The sequence below is a fragment of the Chiloscyllium plagiosum genome, unplaced genomic scaffold, assembly GCF_037043375.1.
Source record: "Chiloscyllium plagiosum isolate Xiang-an unplaced genomic scaffold, Cpla_swu_hap1 HiC_scaffold_4, whole genome shotgun sequence".
Lineage (NCBI taxonomy): Eukaryota > Metazoa > Chordata > Chondrichthyes > Orectolobiformes > Hemiscylliidae > Chiloscyllium > Chiloscyllium plagiosum.
Window position 1 is genome coordinate 31,910,715 of NW_028270142.1, and position 23,578 is coordinate 31,934,292.

The 23,578-nt window shown below is 42.8% G+C and overlaps 1 protein-coding gene and 1 pseudogene across 6 annotated transcripts in view; both read left to right on the top strand.

The window, feature by feature from the left end:
• sugct (succinyl-CoA:glutarate-CoA transferase) overlaps positions 1–23,578 on the top strand; it is a 475,105-nt gene that overhangs the window by 148,443 nt on the left and 303,084 nt on the right. For all 6 annotated transcript variants that reach the window (XR_015756922.1, XM_087986077.1, XM_087986079.1 and 3 more), the window contains exons 10-11: positions 74–145; positions 5,095–5,192. Coding sequence is in view for 5 of the 6 variants with exons in the window: in XM_087986077.1 (XP_087842203.1) it covers positions 74–145; positions 5,095–5,192 (170 nt within the window). In the remaining variant the exon portion in view is untranslated. The remainder of the gene's footprint in view (positions 1–73; positions 146–5,094; positions 5,193–23,578) is intronic.
• Positions 18,937–23,578, top strand: part of LOC148150104 (uncharacterized) — a 28,268-nt pseudogene continuing 23,626 nt past the window's right edge.

Sequence of the window (23,578 nt, forward strand, 5' to 3'; positions counted from 1 at the left end):
TAGCGGCATCTTGCTTTTAAGTCTCAGCTTCAACCCCAAACAAGTATTGACCTTGCTACTTTCTACTTTGTAGGCTTTTAAGACAAAGGATGGCTATCTTGTGGTTGGGACTGGAAATGATCGACAATTTTCAGTTGTTTGTAAGGTAAGTTCCATTTTCTTTTAACTTGTACATGCATGATGGGAATAAGTTATAATAAGACCATTTCTGTTTGTGTTCTCTGTGTAAGGTTGCAGTTGTCAGAAATTGTTCACTATGCCATTGTTAACCAGAGTAGTCTTTGCTCATGTGAAAGTTTGTTGTCTCAAGTTGCAGAATCCCATCCAAAGCTGCATGAATATTGCAACTGTGTCAGCAAGAGGTAATTTCTCTTAATGCTGACAGCTCACTGAACCACAAAGAATCCCTATAGAACTCGGTCTATCCAAACTAGACTTAGTTATGCTGTTTCGAATATACACAACGGTCCTAATAAACAAACCCCTTAAACACAGCAAAAATGAAACAAAGACTTACAGGTTGAAGTTAGAAGGGCAGAAGGAGACAAAGTTTAGCAGCCTGTTTCCACACAGCCCACTGCTGCACTCCCTAACTAGCTCTGGACTGAACTGCTTAACTTAACTTCAGTTTCCAGGACTGGCCACTCCCCTTTCATTATACAGGTCACTTCTAAACATAAAAGCTTTGGTCAAAAGTCTCATCTGTTTACCTATAAGCAAAAAGGCCTCTCAATAACCTTTTAAGAAACCCAGCCATTTCAGAGCCCGGAGTGTTTTATGCCCCCTCTGAAAAAAATTAAGGACACCGTATTCCTGAGAAAAGGAGCAGCTTTTAGCAAAAAAGGACCAGCTTTGTGACAACAGCCTCAGAAGTACATCCCTGCTTTTATTTTCAAGTCCTCTCAAATTAAATGCCATCATTGCATTTGCCTTCCTAACTACTGACTCAACCTGCAAGTTTATCTTGGGAGAATCCTGGACTAGAACTCCCAAATCTCTTTGCACTTCTGATTTCTGAATTTTCTCCCCATTTAGTGAATAGTCCATGCCTCTATTCTTCCTACCAAGGTACATGACCTCACACTTCCCCATGTTGTACTCCATCTGCCACTTCTTTGCCCAGTCTCCTAACTTGTCCAAGTCCTTCTGCAGCCTCCCCGCCTCCTCAATGCTTCCTGTCTGGCTATCTACCTTGTATTATTTGCAAACCTAGCCAGAATACCCTCAGTTCCTTCATATAGATCATTAATTTATAAAGTGAAAAGTTGTGATCCCAACACTGAGCTTTGCAGAACACCACTTGTCACCAGCTGTCACCTTGAGAAGGACCTTTTTTTCCCTACTCTCTGCTTTCTGACTGACAGCCAATCTTCTATCCATGAAGGCACCTTGCCTCTAACACCATAGACCCTTATCTTATTCAGCATCCTCCTGCGCGGCACCTTGTGAGAGGCCTTCTTGAAGTTCAGGTAGATGACATCCATTGGCTCTCCTTGGTCTAATCTGCTCATTACTTCCTCATAGAATTCTAGCAGATTAGTCAGGCATGACCTCCCCTTGATGAAACCATGCCCTATTTTACCATGCACTTCCAAGTATTCAGAAATCTCATCTATGACTGTGGATTCCAGGATCTTACCCATAACCGAGGTTAGGCTGATTGGTCTGTAATTTTCCTCCTTCTGCCTTACTCCTTTTTTAAGCAGGGGTGCTCTATTAGCAATTTTCCAGTCCTCTGGGACCTTCCCTGATTCTAGTGATTCCTGAAAGATCACCACTAATGCCTCCACTATCTCTTCAGCTATCTCCCTTAGAACTCTAGGGTGTATTTCATCTGGTCCAGGTGATTTATCCACCTTCAGACCATTCAGTTTTTCTAGCCCCTTCTCCTTGGTGATGGCCACCATACCCAGCTCTGCTCCCTCACTCTCTTGAATTTCTGGGTACTTACTCATATCTTCCACTGTGAAGACTGACGTGAAGTAATTATTCAGCTCCTCAGCCATTTCTTTGTTCCCCACTATTATCTCTCCTGCGCCATTTTCCAGTGGCCCAATGTCCACTTTTGCCTCTCTTCTGCCCTTTACATATGTAAAGAAACTTTACAGTCTTCCTTTATGTTGCTGGCTAATTCACCCACCTATTTAATCTTCTCCCTCCTTATTTCTTTTTTGTTGCCCTCTTTTGGTCTTTGTAAGCTTCCCAATCCTCTGGCTTCCAACTGTTTTTGGCTACTTTACATGCTTCCTCTTTGCTCTTATGCTATCCCCAACTTGCCTAGTCAGCTATGTTTGCCTCATTCTCCCTGTACTGTGCTGCTTTTTCTTTGGGGTGAATCTCTGCTGTGTCTACTGAATTACTCCCAGAAATTCCTTCCATTGCTATTCCACTGTCTTTCCTGCTAGGTTCCTCTCCCAGTCAATTCTACCCAGTTCCTCTCTTATGCCTCTGATTATACCTCTCTTGCTCAAATTGCAGAGTAATTTTGATCATGTTATGATCACTGCCTAAGAGTTCCTTCACCTTAATCTCCCGTATCAAGTCTGTCTCATTGCACAACACTAAATCCAGTATTGCTTGTTCCCTAGTGGGGTCCATCTCAAGATGCTCCAAAAAGCCATCCTGTAAACATTCCACAAGTTCCTTTTCTTGCAAACCACTGCAAACGTGATTTTCCCAGTCCACCTGTATATTGAAATTTCCCCATGATCACTGTAACTTTGCTTTTCCTCCACATCTTTTCTATCTTCTGGAGTATCTTGCGCCCCAATTCCCAACTACTGTTTGTAGGCCTATACATGACTCCAACTATGATTTTTTAAAAATCTTTGCGGTTCCTCAATTCTACCCCCACAGGTTCTGCAACATCTGATCCTACTTTGTTTCTTACTAATGATTTAATTTCATTTCTTACTAATAGGACAACCCCACTAGCCTATCTTTTCAATAGGATGTATATCCTTGAATATTCAGCTCCCAATCCTGATCCCCTAACAGCCATGTCTCCATGATGCCCACCACGTCATACCTGCCAATTTCAATCTGCGCCACAGATTCATTTACCTTATTCCTTATATTACATGCGTTCAGATATAACACTTGTATTAACCGTCCCTCTTTTCCTTGTCATTCATTTGTCCAGTGTACTTCAAGCTTGATTGCTAACCCTTTCCAGATATTCTGTCCTATTTGTGTCTGTGCAGGAGATTTTAATAGGCTGTCCTGAGTTCTGCACTCTTACTACCTCTTTTTATTTGGGTCTTCTAATTTCTTCTATGACTGATGACACCCCCCCACCGGAGCCTTTTATTTTAAAGCCCTGTCTACAGCCTTAGTTATGTGACTCACGAAGACTCTGGTCCCAACAGGGTTCAGATGAAGATCGTCCCATTGGAACAGGTCCCTTCTTCCCCAGTACTGGTGCCAATAACCCATGAATTCGAACCCATTTCTCCCACACCAATCTTTGAGCCATAGATTTACCTGCTTAATCTTTTTGACCTTGTGCCAGTTAGCTCATGGCTCAGGTACCTTTTTGGTTCTGCTTTTTAATTTTGCTCCTAACTGTTCATATTCTCTTAGCAGAACCTCTGCCCTAGTTTTATCTATGTCGCTGGTACCCACGTGGACCATGACCACCGGATCTTTACCGTCCCACTCCTAGTTCCTCTGCAGCCCAGATGAGATATCAAGAGGCATAAGGCAACCAACCCCAATTTATGGGAGCTGCTCACAGCTTGGTGACACTAAGGTAGATAAGTTAAAAACAGCACAAGCAAGTTTAGCATCAACCAAGCACAAATTCACTTTGAACCATAATTTCCATACTTGACCATAATGAAAAATAGGAGAAAGTGAGGACTGCAGATGCTGGAGATCAGAGCTAAAAAATGTGTTGCTGAAAAAGCGCAGCAGGTCAGGCAGCATCAAAGGAGCCGGAGAATCAACGTTTCGGGCATAAGCCCTTCTTCAGGAATCCCCTACTAAAGTACTACAGGTGAATCAGTCTGTTATATTGGAAAAAATGTGTCATTTAGGTAAATTTTAGGTCATCTACACTTTATTGAATGAACCACCTTTTTGTCCATTGGGATTGGTGAAAGTACCCAGACAGCCAGGACAGCACTTTCTGTTACTCAAAGCAGTCTCTCTGCTACCCTATGTTATAGTCCTGTCGGTTGGTAGAACTCCTCATATTTCCTTTCACCTTTTCATGAGCAAAGTGGTGAAAGGAGTCCCTGAGTAGTGAATCTGGCACATGATTAATGTTAGTGACATCACTGCTTCTGTCTTGAAAATATCTGGCTATTTAGAAATTCAAGTATATTATCACCATCATTGAATCAGTTCTTAGATTGATGCTGGAACTTCTGTCTCTTCGATGAGAAATCTTGATCAAAAAGCCATGTCTTCTGTCAAGCAAGTAGAAAGTTCTTCCTATGTTTATAGCACCAGTTTCTAGACTAAGGCCAATTAAAGTTCGATAGCCTCTTGTTTAATCAGATCCACCACAATCACTCTTTAGACACTTTGTTTCCTTTGCCAAATCTGTCCATGAATAAAGAATTTGGATGGGAATTATCTTTCTCAGATACTTGGCTGCTGCAATTTGCAAATGGTTCATTGCCAGCAATGCTGTGATTGGAAACCCAGGACGGAAAGAATACAGAAAAGCTAAAGTGAATCCACAAGTAATGTGAGGGTGAAACGTAGGGTGCATGGAACTTGGTGTAATACAGGGTGTGTTAAGGAGTGAAGCTTTGAATGGGTTGGAGTTGTTGAGAACCACAGAGATGTGTTTCAGTAAAAATAAGGTTATTCCAAAGACTCTCAAAACATTTGATTGTGTTTTATTGAAGCAGCTTCATGAAAAGAGAGAGAATGTGTGGTTCCCACCGGCTCTTCAGCCTACGCTTTAAGTCTCTGTCACCTCCATTAAGTACCTCTCTGGCTTTCTGTTCTATGTGATGCACAAATTGTGCATAAGTACTCTTTGGTTTGTAGTCTAATCACAAGATGTAGCTGTTGCATTTAGTTGAGATTGCACAGAATTTCATCCACATTTATCAATTAACTATTTTCATTGTTCATTAGATCTTATCCTTACCTGCACTCAGTCAAGATCCCAGATTCAAGACAAACAAGCTCCGTGTTCAAAACAGAAAAGAACTTATTGATATCCTATGTGCAAGGTTAGTGGTTAGTAATGGACATTGACTATGAGTTATGATACATAATTTGGTGAAGTAACTGCCCTATTATTATGGAAGGCTCTGCACTGTTAAAAGCTTAATGCAGGAACATTTTAGTACAAGACATTATTCATATATTTTTTAAAATACCTTGGGACATTCTATGAAATGGTACACAAATAGAGGTTATGATGTGTAAATATTTTTCTTTGCTCTGACGACTTAGTTAATTGCTGCAGGCCTTGCCCTATGCACTATTAAAACAGTTGTACTCTCGATAGTCAGTGAGCCTTTGTACCAAACAGAAGAGCAACAACCTCATTGAACTTCAAATTTCTTTCCCATTTAGAGTCATAGAGATGTACAGCATGGAAACAGACCCGTCGGTCCAACCTGTCCATGCCGACCAGATATCCCAACCCAATCTAGTCCCACCTGCCAGCACTCTCCAAACCTCTCCTATTCATATACCCATCCAAATGCCTCTTAAATGTTGCAATTGTCCCAGCCTCCATCACATCTGCTGGCAGCTCATTCCATACACGTACCACCCTCTGTGTGAAAAAGTTGCCCCTTAGGTCTCTTTTATATCTTTCCCCTCTCACCCTAAACCTATGCCCTCTAGTTCTGGACTCCCCGACCCCAGGGAAAAGACTTTGCCGATTTATCCTATCCATGCCCCTCATAATTTTGTAAACCTCTATAAGGTCACCCCTCAGCCTCCGACGCTCCAGGGAAAACAGCCCCAGCCTATTCAGCCTCTCCCTGTAGCTCAAATCCTCCAACCCTGGCAACATCCTTGTAAACCTTTTCTGAACCTTTTCAAGTTTCACAACATCTTTCCGATAGGAAGGAGACCAGAATTGCATGCAATATTCCAACAGTGACCTAACCAATGTCCTGTACAGCTGCAACATGACCTCCCAACTCCTGTACTCAATACTCTGACCAATAAAGGAAAGCATACCAAACGCCTTCTTCACCATCCTATCTACCTGCGACTCCACTTTCATGGAGCTATGAACTGCACTCCAAGGTCTCTTTGTTCAGCAAGACTCCCTAGGACCTTACCATTAAGTTCATACTTCCTACTAAGATTTGCTTTCCCAAGATGCAGCACCTCGCATTTATCTGAATTAAACTCCATCTGCCACTTCTCAGCCCATTGGCCCATCTGTCCAGATCCTGTTGTAATCTGGGGTAACCCTCTTCACTGTCCACTACACCTCTAATTTTGGTGTCATCTGAGAACTTATTAACTGTACCTCTTATGCTCGCATCCAAATCATTTATGTAAATGACAAAAAGTAGAGGACCCAGCACCGATCCTTGTGGCACTCCACTGGTCACAGGCCTCCAGTCTGAAAAACAACCCTCCACCACCACCCTCTGTCTTCTACCTTTGAGCCAGTTCTGTATCCAAATGGCTAGTCCTCCCTGTATTCCATGAGATCTAATCTTGCTAATCAGTCTCCCATGGGGAGCCTTGTCGAATGCCTTACTGAAGTCCATATAGATCACATCTACTGCTCTGCCCTCATCAATCATCTTTGTTACTTCTTCAAAAAACTCAATCAAGTTTGTGAGACATGATTTCCCACACACAAAGCCATGTTGAATATCCCTAATCAGTCCTTGCCTTTCCAAATACATGTACATCCTGTCCCTCAGGATTCCCTCCAACAACTTGTCCACCACTGAGGTCAGGCTCACCGGTCTATAGTTCCCTGGCTTGTCTTTACCGCCCTTCTTAACAATGGCACCACGTATACTCACCTCCAGTCTTCTGGCACCTCACCTGTGACTATCGATGATACAAGTATCTCAGCAAGAGGCCCAGCAATCACTTCTCTAGCTTCCCACAGAGTTGTCGGGTACACCTGATCAGGTCCTAGGGATTTATCCACCTTTAACCATGTCAAGACATCCAGCACTTCGTCCTCTGTAATCTGGGCATTTTGCAAGATGTCACCATCTATTTCCCTACAGTCTATATCTTCCATATCCTTTTCCACAATAAATACTGATGCAAAATATTCATTTAGTATCTCCCCATTCTCTGTGGCTCCACACAAAGGCCGCCTTGCTGATCTTTGAGGGGCCCTCATCTCTCCCTAGTTATCCTTTTGTCCTTAATATATTTGTAAAGCCCCTTTGGATTCTCCTTAATTCTATTTGTCAAAGCTATCTCATGTACCCGTTTTGCCCTCCTGATTTCCCTCTTAAGTATACTCCTATTTCCTTTATACTCTTCGAAGGATTCACTCGATCTATTCTGTCTGTACCTGACATATGCTTTCTTCTTTTTCTTAACCAAACCCTCAATTTCTTTAGTCATCCAGCATTCCTTATACCCACCAGCCTTCCCTTTCACCCTAACAGGAATATACTTTCTCTGAATTCTTATCTCATTTCTGAAGGCTTCCCATTTTCCAGCTGTCCCTTTACCTGCGAACATCTGCTTCCAATCAGCTTTTGAAAGTTCTTGCCTAATACCGTTAAAATTGGCCTTTCTCCAATTTAGAACTTCAACTTTTAGATCTGGTCTATCCTTTTCCATCACTATTTTAAAACAAATAGAATTATGGTCGCTGGCCCCATAGTGCTCCCTCATTGACACCTCAGTCACCTGCCCTGCCTTATTTCCCAAGAGTAGGTCAAGTTTTGCACCTTCTCTAGTAGGTACATCCACGTACTGAATCAGAAAATTGTCTTGTACACACTTATGAAATTCCTCTCTATCTAAACCTTTAACACTATGGCAGTCCCAGTCGATGTTTGGAAAGTTAAAATCCCCTACCATAACTACCCTATTATTCTTACAGATAGCTGAGATCTCCTTAGAAGTTTGTTTCTCAATTTCCCTCTGACTATTGGGGGGTCTATAATACAATCTCAATAAGCTGATCATCCCTTTCTTATTTCTCAGTTCCACCCAAGTAACTTCCCTGGATGTATTTCCGGGAATATCCTCCCTCAGCACAGCTGTAATGCTATCCCTTATCAAACAAAATAGCGGGACATTTAGGCACCGTGTGACCACACAATGAAAGTATGGAGAGGTGGAACCTCCACCCAGAGCCATTCCATTATTTTGTTGATGTTACTGATATAATTGAACTCTCAGCAGTCTGCTTTGGTGCCCCAGTGCTGGTTTTACCTTGACCTTCAGGAAAAAGGAACAGCGAACATGTAAGTGGGCTGGAAAGATAAGTAGATTGTTGATTTTAATATTTTCTTTACGGGCCTGATGGAGTGCAATTACGTCTCTAGGTTACACAAGGAAACCTTGGAGCCCTAGGCTTCCTTCTTTGACAGCGATCACCTATCCTGCTTCACCATTTACTTATGGGTTACTGGTCATTGGCCCTTCCTCCTTTTGCCTAGCTTGCAATGATTGCAGTTCAGGTAGGAGATGGGGCCTGGTCTGTTTAAATGCATTGTGTATTTGTGGAAATATGGTGGTCTGGCACTTTGAGTCTGATCACATGATGTGATGATGATGTCCTCGGCGAGTTTGGGCAGGAAACAGCTTAGTACAACCTTACTGCCTGTAGAGTGAAAACCTCCATAATGAAGATCCTGCAGTTTAATACTTTATCCTTCTGGAACATTTTGGAACTTAACACAAAATGAAAACTAACAATGATGATTAAAAACTGTTTCAAGATCCACCTGGTCAGTTCAATAAACTCAATTCACCTGGGGGGGGGGGGGGGGGGGGGGGGGAGGTAAACATTGCAGAAGAACCCTGCAGAGATGAATGGTGCAGAAAAAGCCCACTGCATGCTCCACCCTGAAGGATCACTGAGTAACGAGAAGGATGAACTCAAATAAAACAGGCAGCTCCAGGAATTCCTTGTTTTTAAAACGAGAAGAAGTAAGGTGGTGCTAAAATTTGCTATACGTTTGCTATGCAGTCCCTTTCCATTTAAATGACAGCAAATGTTGGCACTGCGTAATCATTTGATTAAAATACAGAGAGCTGGAACTCCAACCCAGAGAGATTCCGTTACTTTGTTCAACTTACAGAATTGAAGCAGACATAGTTGGCCTCCATTCCTATGTGTTATGGGGCAATCCTTTTAACCTATGCAGAGTTTGGTAAAGCCAGAGAAGCAGGGTTCCAAAACATATGAAAACAAAATTAAAAATAGATTCCCTACTGTGTGGAAACAGGCCCTTTGGCCCAACAAGTCCACACCGACCCTCAGAGTAACCCACCCAGACCCATTCCCCGATCCTATATTTGCCCCTGACCAATGCACCTAACGTATGCCTCCCTCTGGTCAATTTAGCATGGCCGATTGACCTAATCTGCACATCTTTGGACTGTGGAAGGAAACCAGAGCACCTGGAGGAAACCCACGCAGACATGGGGACATTGTGTAAACTCCACGCAGACAGCCATGCCACCCCTACTGCAGAAACATTTTTTTAACCAAAAATACTGCCAATTGCTGAAATGTTCAGATTACACAAATACATTCAACATGATAGTGAATCTATCTCCCAGCTTGTATCAATTTTAAAGAAATATAGAAACATAGAAAATAGATGCAAGGGCAGGCCATTCAGTCCTTTGAGCCTGCACCACCATTCAATATGATCATGGCTGATCATGCCATCTCAGTATCCCATTCCTGCCCTCTCCCCATACCCTTTGATCCTTTAGCCGCAAGGGCCACATCTAGCTCTCTCTTGAGTATATCTAAAGCATTGGCCCCAATAGCTTCCAGTGGGAGAGAATTCTACAGGTTCGCAATTCTGATTGAAGGAATTCTTCCTCATCTCAGTCCTGAATGGCTTACCCTTTATCCTTAGACTGCGACCCCTTGTTCTGGACTACCCCAGTATTGGGAACATTCTTCCTGTCTAGTCCCATCAGGAGTTTAAATGTTTCTATCAGATCCCTCTCATTCTTCTTAATTCCAGCGAATACAAGTCTAGTCGAGCCAGTCTTTTCTCAAATGTCAGTCCTGCCATCCCAGGAATCAGTCTGATGAACCTTCGCTAGATTCCCTGAATATCAAGAATGTTCTTCCTCAGCCTAGGAGATCAAAACTGCAAGGTATGGCCTTACCAAGACCCTGTATAACTGCAGCAAGACATCCTTACTGTAATGCTCTCCTTCATAGTGAGAAGATTTGAGGATGCCATTGGCTTTCCTCACCGCCTGCTGCACTGGCATGCCAACTTACAGTGACTGTGCCGTTATGACACCCAGGTCTCATTGCACCTCACCTTTTCCTAAACTGCCACCATTCAATAATAATCTGCCTTCCTGTTTTTGTGACCAAAGTGGACAACCTCACAGTTATTCACATTATAGTGCATTTGCTAAATATTTGCCTACTCAGCCAGTCTGTCTAAGTCACCCTGCAGCCTCTTAGCATCCTCCTCACAGCACACACTGACACCAAGCTTAGAGTCATCTGAAAATTTGGAGATTTTGCATTCAACTCCTTTGTTGTCCAAATTGTTAATATATGTTATGTACATCTGGGGTCCCAGCACTGAAACCCTGCGGTACCCCACTTGTCAATGTTCGCCACTCTGAAAAGGGCCTATTGATTCCAAATCTCTGCTTCTTGTCTGCCAAACACTTCTCTATCCATGTCAATGGATACCACGCGCTTTAATAATTCCTTCCTGATCTCTTATGTGGAATCTTGTTAAAAGCCTTTGGAAGTTCAGATACACAACATCTACTGATTCACCATTGTCTACTCTATTGATCACATCCTTAAAAAATTGTAAAAGATTTGTCAAGCATGATTTCCCTTCAGTTATTAAATCCTTAAAGATTTGACACCAACATTTTCCCACCACTGATGTCTGGCTAACCGTCCTATAATTCCCTGTTTTCTCTTTCTCCTTTTTTAAAGAGTGGAGTTAGCTATCCTCCAATCCATTGGAACTCTTCCAGAGTCTACAGAATGCTGAAAAATGATCACTAAGACATCTGCTTTCTCTAGGGCCACTTCCTTGAGTAATCTGGGATGCAGAGCATCAAGCTCTGGGGACTTAACGGGTTTTCATCCCATCAATTTCTCCAATATCATTTTCTGACTAATAAGTTAAAAATCACACAACACCAGGTTATAGTCCAACAGGTTTAATTGGAAACATTAGCTTTCACAAGTACTCCACAACCACCTGATGAAGGAGCTGCGCTCCAAAAGCTAGTGCTTCCAATTAAACCTGTTGAACTATAACCTGGTGTTGTGTGATTTTTAACTTTGTACACCCCAGTCCAACACCGGCATCTCCAAATCCTGACTAAAAAGGATTTCTTTCAGTTCATCCTTCATTCTTGATTCTCTGTCCACTAGCATTTCCTGAAGATTACTTGGGTCCCTCTTTAGTAAAGACAGATCCAAAGTATTTGTCAACTGGTCTACCATCTCTTTGTTGTCCATTATGAATTCACCTGATTCTAACTGCAAGGGACCTACATTTGTCGTCTTCAGTCTTTTTCTCTTCACATATCTATAGACACTTTTGCAGTCAGTTTTAATGTTTTGTACAAACTTGCTTGCATATTCTATTTTCCCTTTGTCCTCCTCTGAAGAATTTTAAATTTCACCCAGTTTTTGGGTTTATTGCTTTTACTGGCCATTTATATGCCTCATCTTTGGCTTTAACACTGCTCTGATTTCCCTTTTTGGCCCTGGTTGAGCACGTTCCCTGTTTTACTCTTACGGCAGACAGGGACGTACAGTTGTTGAAGTTTATTTACATGTTCTTTGTCTGCCACTGTCAACCCCTCCAGTATCCTTGGCCAGTTTATCCTAGCCAATGCAAGCCTCAAACCATTAAAGTTAGTTTCCTTTTAAGTTCAGGACCCTAGTTTCAGATTTAATGGTGTCACTCTCCACCTTAATGAAGAATTCTACCAAATTATGGTCACTCTTCCCCTAAGGATCTACCCAGTCTGGGATGGCTTGCTTTCTAGTTGGTTCCTCAACATATTGGTCAAGGAAACCATCCCTCATGCATTTCAAGAAATGCACCTCCATTCCATTGATACCAGTTTGGTTAGTCTAATCAATATATAGATTGAAGTCACCCATAATAGCTGCTGTACCCTTACTGCATGCATCTCTAATTTCCTGTTTGATATAGTCCCCGACATCACAACTACTGTTTGGTGGTCTGTACACAACTCTCACTAATGTGTTTTTCCCTTTGGTATTCCGCAGCACCACCCATGCTGATTCCACATCATCCATGCTAATGTCCTCCCTTACTATTGTGTTAATTTCTTCCTTAACCAACAACACCACCCCACCTCCCTTTTCTGAAAATTGAATAACCCCAGATGTTGAATTCGCATCCTTGGTCACCCTGAAGTTAGGTCTCTGTGATTCCAATTACATCATGTCCATTAATAACTGTTTGTGCAGTTAATTCATAATAAATGCTCCTTGCATTGAGACACAGAACCTTCAGGCTCTTTTTTGTTTGACATTTAGAACATAGAACAATACAGCGCAGAACAGGCCCTTCGGACCTTGATGTTGCGCCGACCTGTGAACTATTCTCAGCTCGTCCCCCTACACTATCCCAAAATCATCCAGGTGTTTATCTTAGGATTGTTTAAATCTCCCGAATGTGGCTGAATTGACTACATTAGCAAGTAGGGCATTCCACACCCTTACCATTCTTTGTGTAAAGAACCTGCCTCTGACATCTGTCTTAAATCTATCACCCCTCAATTTGTAGTTATGCCTCCTCGTACACGCTGACATCATCATCCTAGGAAAAAGACTTTCACTGTCTACCCAATCTAATCCTCTGATCATCTTGTATGTCTCTATCAAATCCCCTCTTAGCCGCCTTCTTGCCAATGAGAGCAAGTTCAAGTCTCTCAGTCTTTCCTCCTGACCAGGCAACATCCTGATAAATCTCCTCTGCACCTTTTCCAATGCTTCCACATCCTTCCCAAGATATGGGGGCGGCACTGTGGTTAGCACTGCTGCCTCACAGCGCCTGAGACCCGGGTTCAATTCCCGCCTCAGGTGACTGACTGTGTGGAGTTTGCACATTCTCCCCGTGTCTGCGTGGGTTTCCTCCGGGTGTTCCGGTTTCCTCCCGCAGTCCAAAGATGTGCAGGTCAGGTGAATTGGCCATGCTAAATTGCCCGTACTGTTAGGTAAGGGGTAAATGTAGGGGTATGGGTGGGTTGCGCTTCGGCGGGTCGGTGTGGACATGTTGGGCCGAAGGGCCTGTTTCCACACTGTAATGTAATGTAATCTAATCTAATCTAATCTAAACTGTACACAGTATTCCAAGTATGGCCGTACCAGCGTTTTGTATAGTTGCAGCATGATATTACGGCTCCAGAACTCAATCCCTCTGTGAATGAAACCTAACACACTGTATGCCTTCTTAACAGCACTATCTACCTGGGTGGCAACTTTCAGGAATCTATGTACATGGACTCCAATTTCCCTCTGCACATCCACACTACCAAGAATCTTTCCATTGACCCAGTACTCTGCCTTCCTGTTATTCTTCCCAAAGTGCATCATCTTATTGCCCTTTTACAGTCATTATGAAATGGGCCCCTTTTTGATTTTTATCTTTGATTTCTCTGCTTTCCATGTTCATTTTTCCCTTTACTGTCCTATGTTTTTGTCCCCACTTTACCTCCCTCCAACTTCCTGTATGGTGCTCATACTCCTGCACTAACAAACATTCCCCCAGGACATTGGTTGCCAGGTTGTAGTGCTGCCCAGGTGCAGACCGTCTGGTTCATACTGGTCCCACCTCCCCCAGAACCGGTTCCAATGTCCCAGGAATTTGAATCCCTCCCTCTTGCACCATCCTTCAAGTCAGGTATTCATCTTAACTCTCCTATTCCTACTCTGGCTATCATGTAGTACTGGTAGCAATCCCGTGTTTACTATCTTTGAGGTCCTACTTTGTAGTTTAACTCCTTACTCCCTAAATTCAGCTTGTAGGACCTCATCCCATTTTTTTTTAACATGTATTGTTGGTGCCTACTTGCAACACGACAGCTGGCTGCTCCTTTCTCTCTGCCGACACACCCAAGAATGTCCACTCCGAGACATCCTTGACAAGGAAGGCAACGTACCATCCTGGACTCTCATTTGTGGCCGCAGAAACACCCATCAATTCCCCCTACAATTGAATATCCTATCACTATAGCTCACCCACTCTTTTTCTTTGGCAGACATGGGTACTGCCGATGCTGGAGGTTAGAGTCAAGATTAAAGTGGTGCTGGAAAAGCACAGCAGGTCAGGCAGCATCTGAGGAGCAGGAAAATCAATGTTTCAGGCAAAAGCCTTCATCAGGAAATTTTTGCACGAAACATCGATTTTCCTGCTCCTCGGGCACACTTTTTCCTGCCCTCCTGTGCAGCAGAGCCAGCCACAGTGCCATGAACCTAGCTGCTGCCGTCTTCCTCTGGTGAGCCATCTCCCCCAAAATTATCCAAAACAGTATATCTATTTTGGAGGGAGATGACTGCACGGACTCCTGCACTAACTTCCTACTCTTCCTCTGTCTGTTAGTCACCCATTTCCTTTCTTCCTCAGTAATTTTTATCTGTGGTGTGAGACCAACTTACTGAATGTGCTGTCCACGATTCCCTCAGCCTCACGGATGCTCCAAAGTGAATCCAGCTGCAGCTCCAGAGCTTTCAAGCAGTCAGAGAGCTGGACACACTTGTTGCACATGAAGGAGTCAGGGACATCGGAACGGTCCCTGAATTCCTACATCGCATTGGAGGAGCACGACATGGGTCTGGGATCTCCTACCATGACTTAACCCTTAAGTTTAACAACAGTAGCATAGCGGAAGAGAAAATAGAGAAGAAAACTACTCACTAGTCACTCACTCACCTGCTGCCTGTGACTCCACAGTTAAACTTCCTTCAACTTCTCCTTTACCCTTGTGTCTTCAGCAGCTGCAGTAGTTTGCTCCTGCTCCAACTGTCTTACCTCTATGCTGATTGCCCTCCTCACCCAAGCCTAATATTCACTTAAGTCTACACTTAAACCTCCAGCAGCATTTCAAGTGCCCTTCTCAAAATGGCCACTCCACTATACCTTGCCTCCTTTATATTCGCTCCTGGTCAGTGACTGAGATGACTCTTCCCTAAATCCTCCTCAGTAGCGCCCTCTGTTAGCAATTAATTTGGAGACTTCTTAAATAATCCTATCAGAGACAGGCTGATAAATGGTTTAAAATATGAAAGAATCTAGAAGAGATTACTGACAGAAATCTATCTAGATTTAAAAAAAAGACAGAAAATAGCATTGTCAATGGAACTAGCTGCCAAGGAAGTTCAACAGGTAAGCTTGAGTATGAGAGTTCACAAATGGCAACTGAGTGGCAAGCACCAACACATACTCAAAATTATCATTGCTGGTATAAAGAAGCTGTCTGCAGAATTTGTAGTTAAAAGCATTCGCATTGAACAGATGTGTTTAAAAAAGAAACATGAACAAAAAAGAGCAAAAGTACAGAAATTGATGGATAGGAAGAAAATCTGCACAATACAAAAGGGGCTGAAGAGGAGCTGTTATTAAACATACTGATCATTGCTGCCAACACCAACCAATACTGGGTCACTCTCTTACTGCATAGCAAACCATTCAGATTGCAAGTGGATAACAGAAAAGCGCATCCATTGATAAAGTGTGTAGCACTGCAGCTCTCAAAGTTGTTCTAAGACCGTACACAGGTAAAGTGGTGCTTTTAAGAGGTTGTATGAATGTAAATGTGTACTTATATGAAAAATTGTTTGAAAATTGTTCTTTACATATTGACAAAGGAATTTTACAGCTTTATTGGGAAAAGCGTGGATGGAGAACACCAAACGTAACTGGGCTGAAGTAAATGGTGTGTCAGATTCTGAGACTGATCCATCACAAATTCTAAAGAAACATGCCAATGTTTTCAGTGGAGATTTAGGAATCATTGCAAACATCTCTGTCAAATTGAAAATCAAGGAAGAGAATCGAGTAAAATGTTACAAGGCTCATTGAGTGTCTTGTGCAATGAAACGAAAGGTCAAGGCAGAATTAAAGAGGCTAGTCAAAATGGTGGCCCTTGAACCTGGAAATGTGTGTGTTTGGGCCACACCTGTAGTACCAGTGATGAAAAAAAGATTGATTGGTATACAACTATGATGATTTTAAAGTCACAATGATCTGGTACCATGTGCTGCGAAGTAACCTTTGGCTTTAAATCGATGACCTATTTGCTGGACTAGCTTGGGGTCAGCTTTTCAGTACACATTTTCAGTAAAATTGAACGTAGTCAAGACTATCTCCAGAAGATTGCAGATTCCAAGTCTCAAATATTTCACCATTGTAACATGTAGAAGACTATTCAAATACAAGAAACTTCCATTGGAATCATATCTGCATCTATGGTATTTGAACATGCCAGTGCATCAGATTTTGAGTGTATTCGAAGGAGTCCAGTGTTATCTGGATGATATTTTAGTCATAGGAAAAACGACAAAGGGAATCTCCACAATTTCAATGTTGCTATACAGAGTCTTGAAGATTATGACCCAAGAGTGAGTAAAGACAAATATGAATTTTTAAATCTTCCATCAAATATTTAGGATATGTCATTGATGCTAAGGGGACATTTCAAAATAAAAGCTAGGGACTCGGCAAGATGGTGGCGATTCTGTAGAACTGCTGTGGACAGCTCTGCCTAACAGCTAAGGCATACTGGTGTTTTTTACCATCCCTGGCCAACTTATATGGAACAGCTATTAGTTTAAAACCTTACAGAACACATATTTGTTAATATTTAGGAGTGGGAAGGATGCCAAAGGGAAAAGGAGCGAGCAAACAGCAACAGGGAGAACACTCTCCTACAGCACCTAGCATGCCAGAGACCACAGCAGCAGCAGCCTCTCCTGAACCTCCCGAGGACCTGGCAGACTCCGAGGAATTGGTTGCGACGATGGAGAGACTTACCTTGAAGGTTGGGGCTGCAGTTGAGGAGACCCGTGGGGGGATTCATGCCCAGGTCCAACCCATCGCATCCATGCTGCAGAAGCATGAGCAGGAGATCCAGGGTCTCGGGGAGCGGCTGGAGGGTCGAACCAAGGCCTCTGAAGCTGCGATGGAGTCCTCATGCAGTCAGATCCAGGTGCTGGAGCAAGAATTGCAGGCCCTGTGAGGTCATATCGACCTCGAAAATCGAGGTCAGAGGATAAATCTTCAAATTGTTGGGCTCGAGGGAGGTGAGCAACCAGTCAGCTTCTTTGAAAGTTGGATGCCGAAGTTTTTGGGCCTTCAGATCAAGTCCAGCAGGCTGCAGATTGAAACGACTTATCAGGTTACAGTGCACAGGTCAGGGGCAGTGCAGTGCCCCTACTCGGTCCTAGTGCACTTCTACTCATATGGGGCAAGCAAAAAGTAATAGAAGCCTCCAGATTGCTGGGAAAAGATCAGCAGGCGCTGCTATACAAGAGGTCAAAAATCATGTTTTCCAGGATTTCTCTGCAGCTGTAATTTGAAAGAGGAAGTCCTTCAATGAAGTTAAAGAGGCTGACGAACCTGGGAACCCGAACTCCGTGAGGTACCCCACAGTGCTCCGTATCAGCCATGAGGACTCGGTTTATACATTTGACTCGGCGGATAAAGCTAAAAACTTTGTAGACACTTTAAAATAGATGGACTGGCCTGAAGAATGCGGTTAATGTTCGTCCTCTTTTCCTTGTTTCCCCATATTTTCCCTTCATTTTATTCCTTTCTTTCTCCCGAATAATTTCTTTTTTGGGAAACAAAACTTGGAATATGTTGTTCCTTTTTTTATAACTGGATTTTATAATGGGAAATTTTGTGGATATTCTTTGTTGTCTCCCCTTTTTTCTGTTTGCTCTCTTTCTCTTTTAGTCACAAGAAGGGGTGACATGAAGCTAGGGGTGGGTGGAGTGTTCATCCTTACTTTGTCTTTTTCTCTGTTGATTTAATGATCATCTCCTTGTTTTTTTCTCGCCTAAGGCTGGTGCACAGTCTGGGTTTGAAGGAGCTGTGAAGGAGGGAATGGGTAGGGTGAGTGCCCCTATGGGCAGGGGGAAGAGTCTTCCGTTCGGGGTTTTATAGTTGGTTTTCTTTGTAGTTTTTTAATAGTAATATTGTTTGTAGTTATGATAGAGTAGTTTTTGTATACATAATTCTTTGACTCTGAGTCTTTATTTACTTGTGCTTGGCGCTTTGTAAGCAGGGTTTTCCCTCCCAGGGGTTTAAGGGTCTCTGAAAGAAGATATGGCTAAGTGTCTTATTAAATGGTGCGTCTGGAACATCAAGGGAAGTCATACGCCTGTTAAAATGAAAATGTGCTTTCTTGCCTTAAGAAGGAAAGGGTTGATATGGCTTTGTTGCAGGAAACCTATCTTGATGATGGGGAACTCCTGAAGCTACAACAGGGGGGTTATGTCTGGGTATTCTTTTCATCCTTTACTACTAAAATTAGGCGAGTGGCATATTTATCCAGAAAAATCTTCCGTTCACATTGTTAGAGCAGGTGAAAGATGAGCAGGGACGGTTTGTGCTTAAAAATGTGTTGCTGGGGGATCCAAGATGGCGGCGACCCAGCAAGACTGAGTCTATAGTGCTCCTCCCAAGACTTGGGTACAGTGGGTCACCCACCCCCTACCACGCTCACCAAATCATTTATAATAGTTGTGTAATTTAATTAGTTGTGTAATATTACATTTAAACAATTTAATCCGAAGTAAAAATGACTAAAGGGAGGGGAGCCCGCAGCTCTCAGCAAGCAGGAACCCCTCCCCCACCCTCTCCAGCTGCAGCAGACGTGTCCACAGCCGCCCCGGGGGACTTACTTACAGTAACAAGCCTTGCAGAAATGATTTCCAAGCTGGATTCGAAGATCGATGCCTTTATTGCAGAATCCAGAAATCGTTGGGAGTCGCTCTCGGCCGCGCTGCAGAAGCACGACTGAGAAATCCAAGAAATTGAACGCCGAGTCGGAGGGGCGGAGTTAAAGGCCGCGACCACCAAAAATACCGCTCAATCGGCAGTGGATCAGGTCCGGACTCTCGAGCAGCGAGTCCGGACCTTGGAAAATCATATTGACGACTTTGATAATCGAGGTCGTCGAAAAAATATTCGTTTGCTGGGCCTTCCCGAACGGGAAGAGGAAGGCCAGCTTACAGCATTCCTGGAGCAATGGCTGCCACAGCTTTTAAATCTGCAAGCTGGATCAGGCCAGGTAAGGGTAGAATGGGCCTACCGGGTCGCAATACGTGGGCCCGTCTCGAACCAGCGCCCACGCCCGGTTCTGTTCCGGCTGCAGATCTACAAGGAGGGGCAGATACTCCTGGAAGCCTCTAGAAATCTCGGAAAAGACCCCCAAGCTATGATCTATAAAGGATCCAAGATCATGCTATTTCAGGACTTTTCCCCGGCTCTGGTTCGAAAGAGGAAGGCATTCGACGAGGCGAAGAAGCGTTTAAGGGACTTAAATATTCAGTACTCCTTACGCTACCCAGCGACGTTACGCTTTAACCATGAAGGATCCGTATATAACTTTGGATCACCAGAAAAGGCTAAGGAATTCTTGGACTCTCTTAGATAAACTGTAAGACATAATGGATGTTGGTCTGCCTTTCCCCCCCGGCTTTGGTTTATATCCCCCCCTTTTTTTTCTCTTACCTTACTGTTTAATATTATCATGGGGGGTGGGGAGAGGGATTTGATTTTCTCCCCCCCCCCCCCCCCCCCCTTGGGTTGTTTTCTGTTATTATTTTATGTATATCTGAGGGATGTATGTATATGTGTGTGTGTATATATATATATAAAAGCTGGGGGGTTTGGTTAATGTTGGTGGGGGGAGGTGGTTACCTTATTCAATTTTACCTCTGTCTCTAGGAGCGGGGTTGTTTTCCCCTTGTTATTTTGTATTATTATATTTAATTATTATTCGTTGAGGTGGTAATTTTTTAGTTATATGTTTATATATGGTATTAACATTACCAATATACCCAGGTGTTGGTATGGGTGGGGGTAGGGTGCTCACTGTTAACTCTAGCTTTGTATTATATTTGAATTCTCCTCATTTTATTGAGGAGCGCCTGGGTCAAGGGTGGGGCATTGGTTGGGAGAGGATATGATGGACTTTTGGAGAGGAAGTGACACCCCCTGGGAACAAGGGGGAAAGTCTCCACTTAGATATGTTTTATATTTTTTTTATTTAGAAATAGTTTTTTACTGTATTGTTGTGGGTGTATTAGAGAGGCTTTATTTTTGTAAATTTTCTATGCTCTATGCTCGGGATGTTCTGGATAGGGTTCCCCCTCCCGAGGGGTCTCGGATTGGCCCAGAGGATTATGGTTGATTAGTCGGTTAAGTGGTGCACCTGGAATGTCAAGGGGAGTAATTCGCCAGTCAAAAGGAAGAAAATATTATCAAATGTTAAGAAGGAAAGAGTTGATATAGCTCTCCTACAGGAGACACACCTGTCAGATAAAGAACACTTGAAATTACGACAGGGCGAATTTGATCAGGCCTTTTTTTCTTTTTTTTTATCTCAAAAAGCAGGGGAGTTGTTATTCTTGTTCGGGAGAATTTCCCTTTCAAAATCCTAAAGCAGATAAAAGACGAATCTGAATGATATATCTTGATTAAAGCCCTCATAAATGGAGAGGAATATGGGATTTTAAATTTGTACTGCCCCCTGGCACACCCCTTTAAATTTATAACGGAAGCCTTTTCAAAATTGATGGCTTTTGATGCCCGTCATATAATTATAGGGGGAGACTTTAATTGTATTATGGATCCGGAAATAGATAGGATTCCCAAGAGTACTGCAGGAGTATCTCCCAGATCTAGACAATTGATGGATCTGAACAAAGAATTAGGATTAATAGATGTATGGAGATGTCTTCATCCACAGGGCAGAGATTTTTCTTTCTACTCTAATCCACATAAATGTCATACCAGAATTGATATGTTTTTTGCCCCCTCGATTTTTTTAAATTCCATATCATCCTGTAAAATAGGTAGTATAGCAATTTCTGACCACGCTGCTGTATATATGGAAACTAAGGCGAGGAACAATGGGACATCCCCTCGGCATTGGCGTATGGACCCCTTCCTAATGAAAGATAGTAAATTTGTAAAGTACTTCTCTCAAGAATTTAAAACTTTTTTAGAAATTAATTCAGGTACAGCTAGCAACCCGTCAATGATGTGGGAGACCATCAAAGCTTACACGCGAGGCTTGATCATCTCCTACTCAGCGACCCAGAAGAAATTAAAGGGAGAACAACAGCGTCTGCTTGAAGCCCGCTTAAAAGCGGCTGAAACAGCATACACTGATAGACCTTCTATTATTAAATTGCAAAGGATTACAGCTCTTAGGACAGCTCTAAACACTACGCTTACTCAAACGGCTAAGAGGGAAATATTATTTGCAAAGCAAAGGTTATATGAATATGGCGACAAACCGGGTAGATACTTAGCATTTCTTGCAAAGAAAAAAAGGCCCCTCAGACTATTACATCTATCAAGGAAAGTACGGGTATTTTGACTCATGATCACAAAAAGATTAATGCGATCTTTAGAGAATGTTATTCTGAGTTATCACAGGATTGTGAAGATAGGACAAAGAGGATGCAGTCATTTTTTAAAAATTTGACTTTTCCAGGCCTAACTCCGGAACAAGTATCGGTCCTAAATGCTCCTCTTACACTCCAAGAAATACTTGATGCAATTAGGCAACTTCAAAATGGTAAGGCGCCGGGCCCAGATGGTTTTTAAGCTGAATTCTATAAAGAATTTACAGAAATACTGGCTGGTCCACTTATGGACATGTATAACTATGCATATAGTCAGGGCTGTCTCCCGCCTTCGCTGAAAGAGGCAAATATCTCTCTTATCCTTAAAAAAGGAAAGGACCCAGAAGATTGTACATCATACAGACCAATATCCTTGCTAAATGTAGATTTTAAAATCCTCTCTAAAACGTTAGCACTGAGACTAGAAAGGATACTGCCACATATTACAAAGGAGAATCAGACGGGGTTTATTAAGGGCCGTAGATCATCCAATAATGTTAGAAGGGCTCTGAATATGATTCAAGCTTGTCATCAGGGAAAGATACCAGGAGTAGTGGTTTCATTAGACGCGGAAAAGGCATTTGATAGGGTCGAATGGTCATATTTGTTTTACACATTGGAGAGGTTTGGCGTTGGACAGGTGTTTACCAAATGGGTCTCAACATTGTATAGTGATCCCAAAGCAGTTGTGGTTACCAATGGATTAGGTTCGGATAGCTTCAGTGTGGGTAGGGGCTGCCGTCAGGGATGTCCCCTCTCGCCATTGTTATTTACGCTAATAATTGAACCACTAGCAGAAGCTATACGAGCTGATCCTAATATAGTGGCCCCAAGGATTGGTACAGGTAAACATAAAATTACCCTTTATGCAGATGATGTTCTTCTATTCCTCAGTAACCCTCTGATGTCCATACCTCGCCTAATCCAAGTTATTAATACATTTAGTGCATTCTCAGGCTATAAAATTAATTTTTCAAAATCGGAGGCTATGCCAATGGGTGGCCTTGCTATGATACCCCGCTTAGCGGACGGATCCCTTTTTCCCTTTTGCTGGTCCCTGGAGGGCTTCTTATATTTAGGCATGTTTATTACTCCAGTATTTGGTCAGTTGTATAAAGCTAATTTTGTGTATTTATTGGAAAGGATAAGGCAGGATGGGGAGACCTACCAATTTCCTGGTTGGGTAGAATAGCACTAATCAAAATGAATGTCCTGCCCCGTCTCCTATATCCTATGAGAATGCTTCCGGTGATACTGCCGAGGACGGCTTTATGTAAATTATATGGCTGGCTGGGTTCCTTTATCTGGAATCATAGGCGGCCCCTCATTAAGCTGAAGAAGCTACAGCTTCCACAGGCAAGGGGTGGATTGGACTTCCCAGACTTTAGGAAATATCAGTTAAGTTCCCTATTAAGTTACATAGCTGATTGGGTCTTGTCTGATCCACAATCAATCTGGTTGGACATCGAGGCCTCTCAAGTAAAATACCCACTTATTAACTTTTTATTCTCAGACAAAAGGAAAATCATTACAGATCACTGTAAAAACCCTATAATACTAAATACAATCAAGGCTTGGAATATAATGCGGCAAAATGAGGGTAATTCACATAAAACATCCCCCTATGCACCGATAGTGGGAGCATGGGGATTCCAACCGGGGTTAACAGATGCCACTTTTAAACTCTGGAGATCCAGGGGTATCTCATGTCTAGGGGACCTATTTAAAGATGGGGTCCTGATGTCTTTCGAACAGCTGCGTCAGAAATTCGGATTACCCAATGGAGACCTCTTTCGATACTTC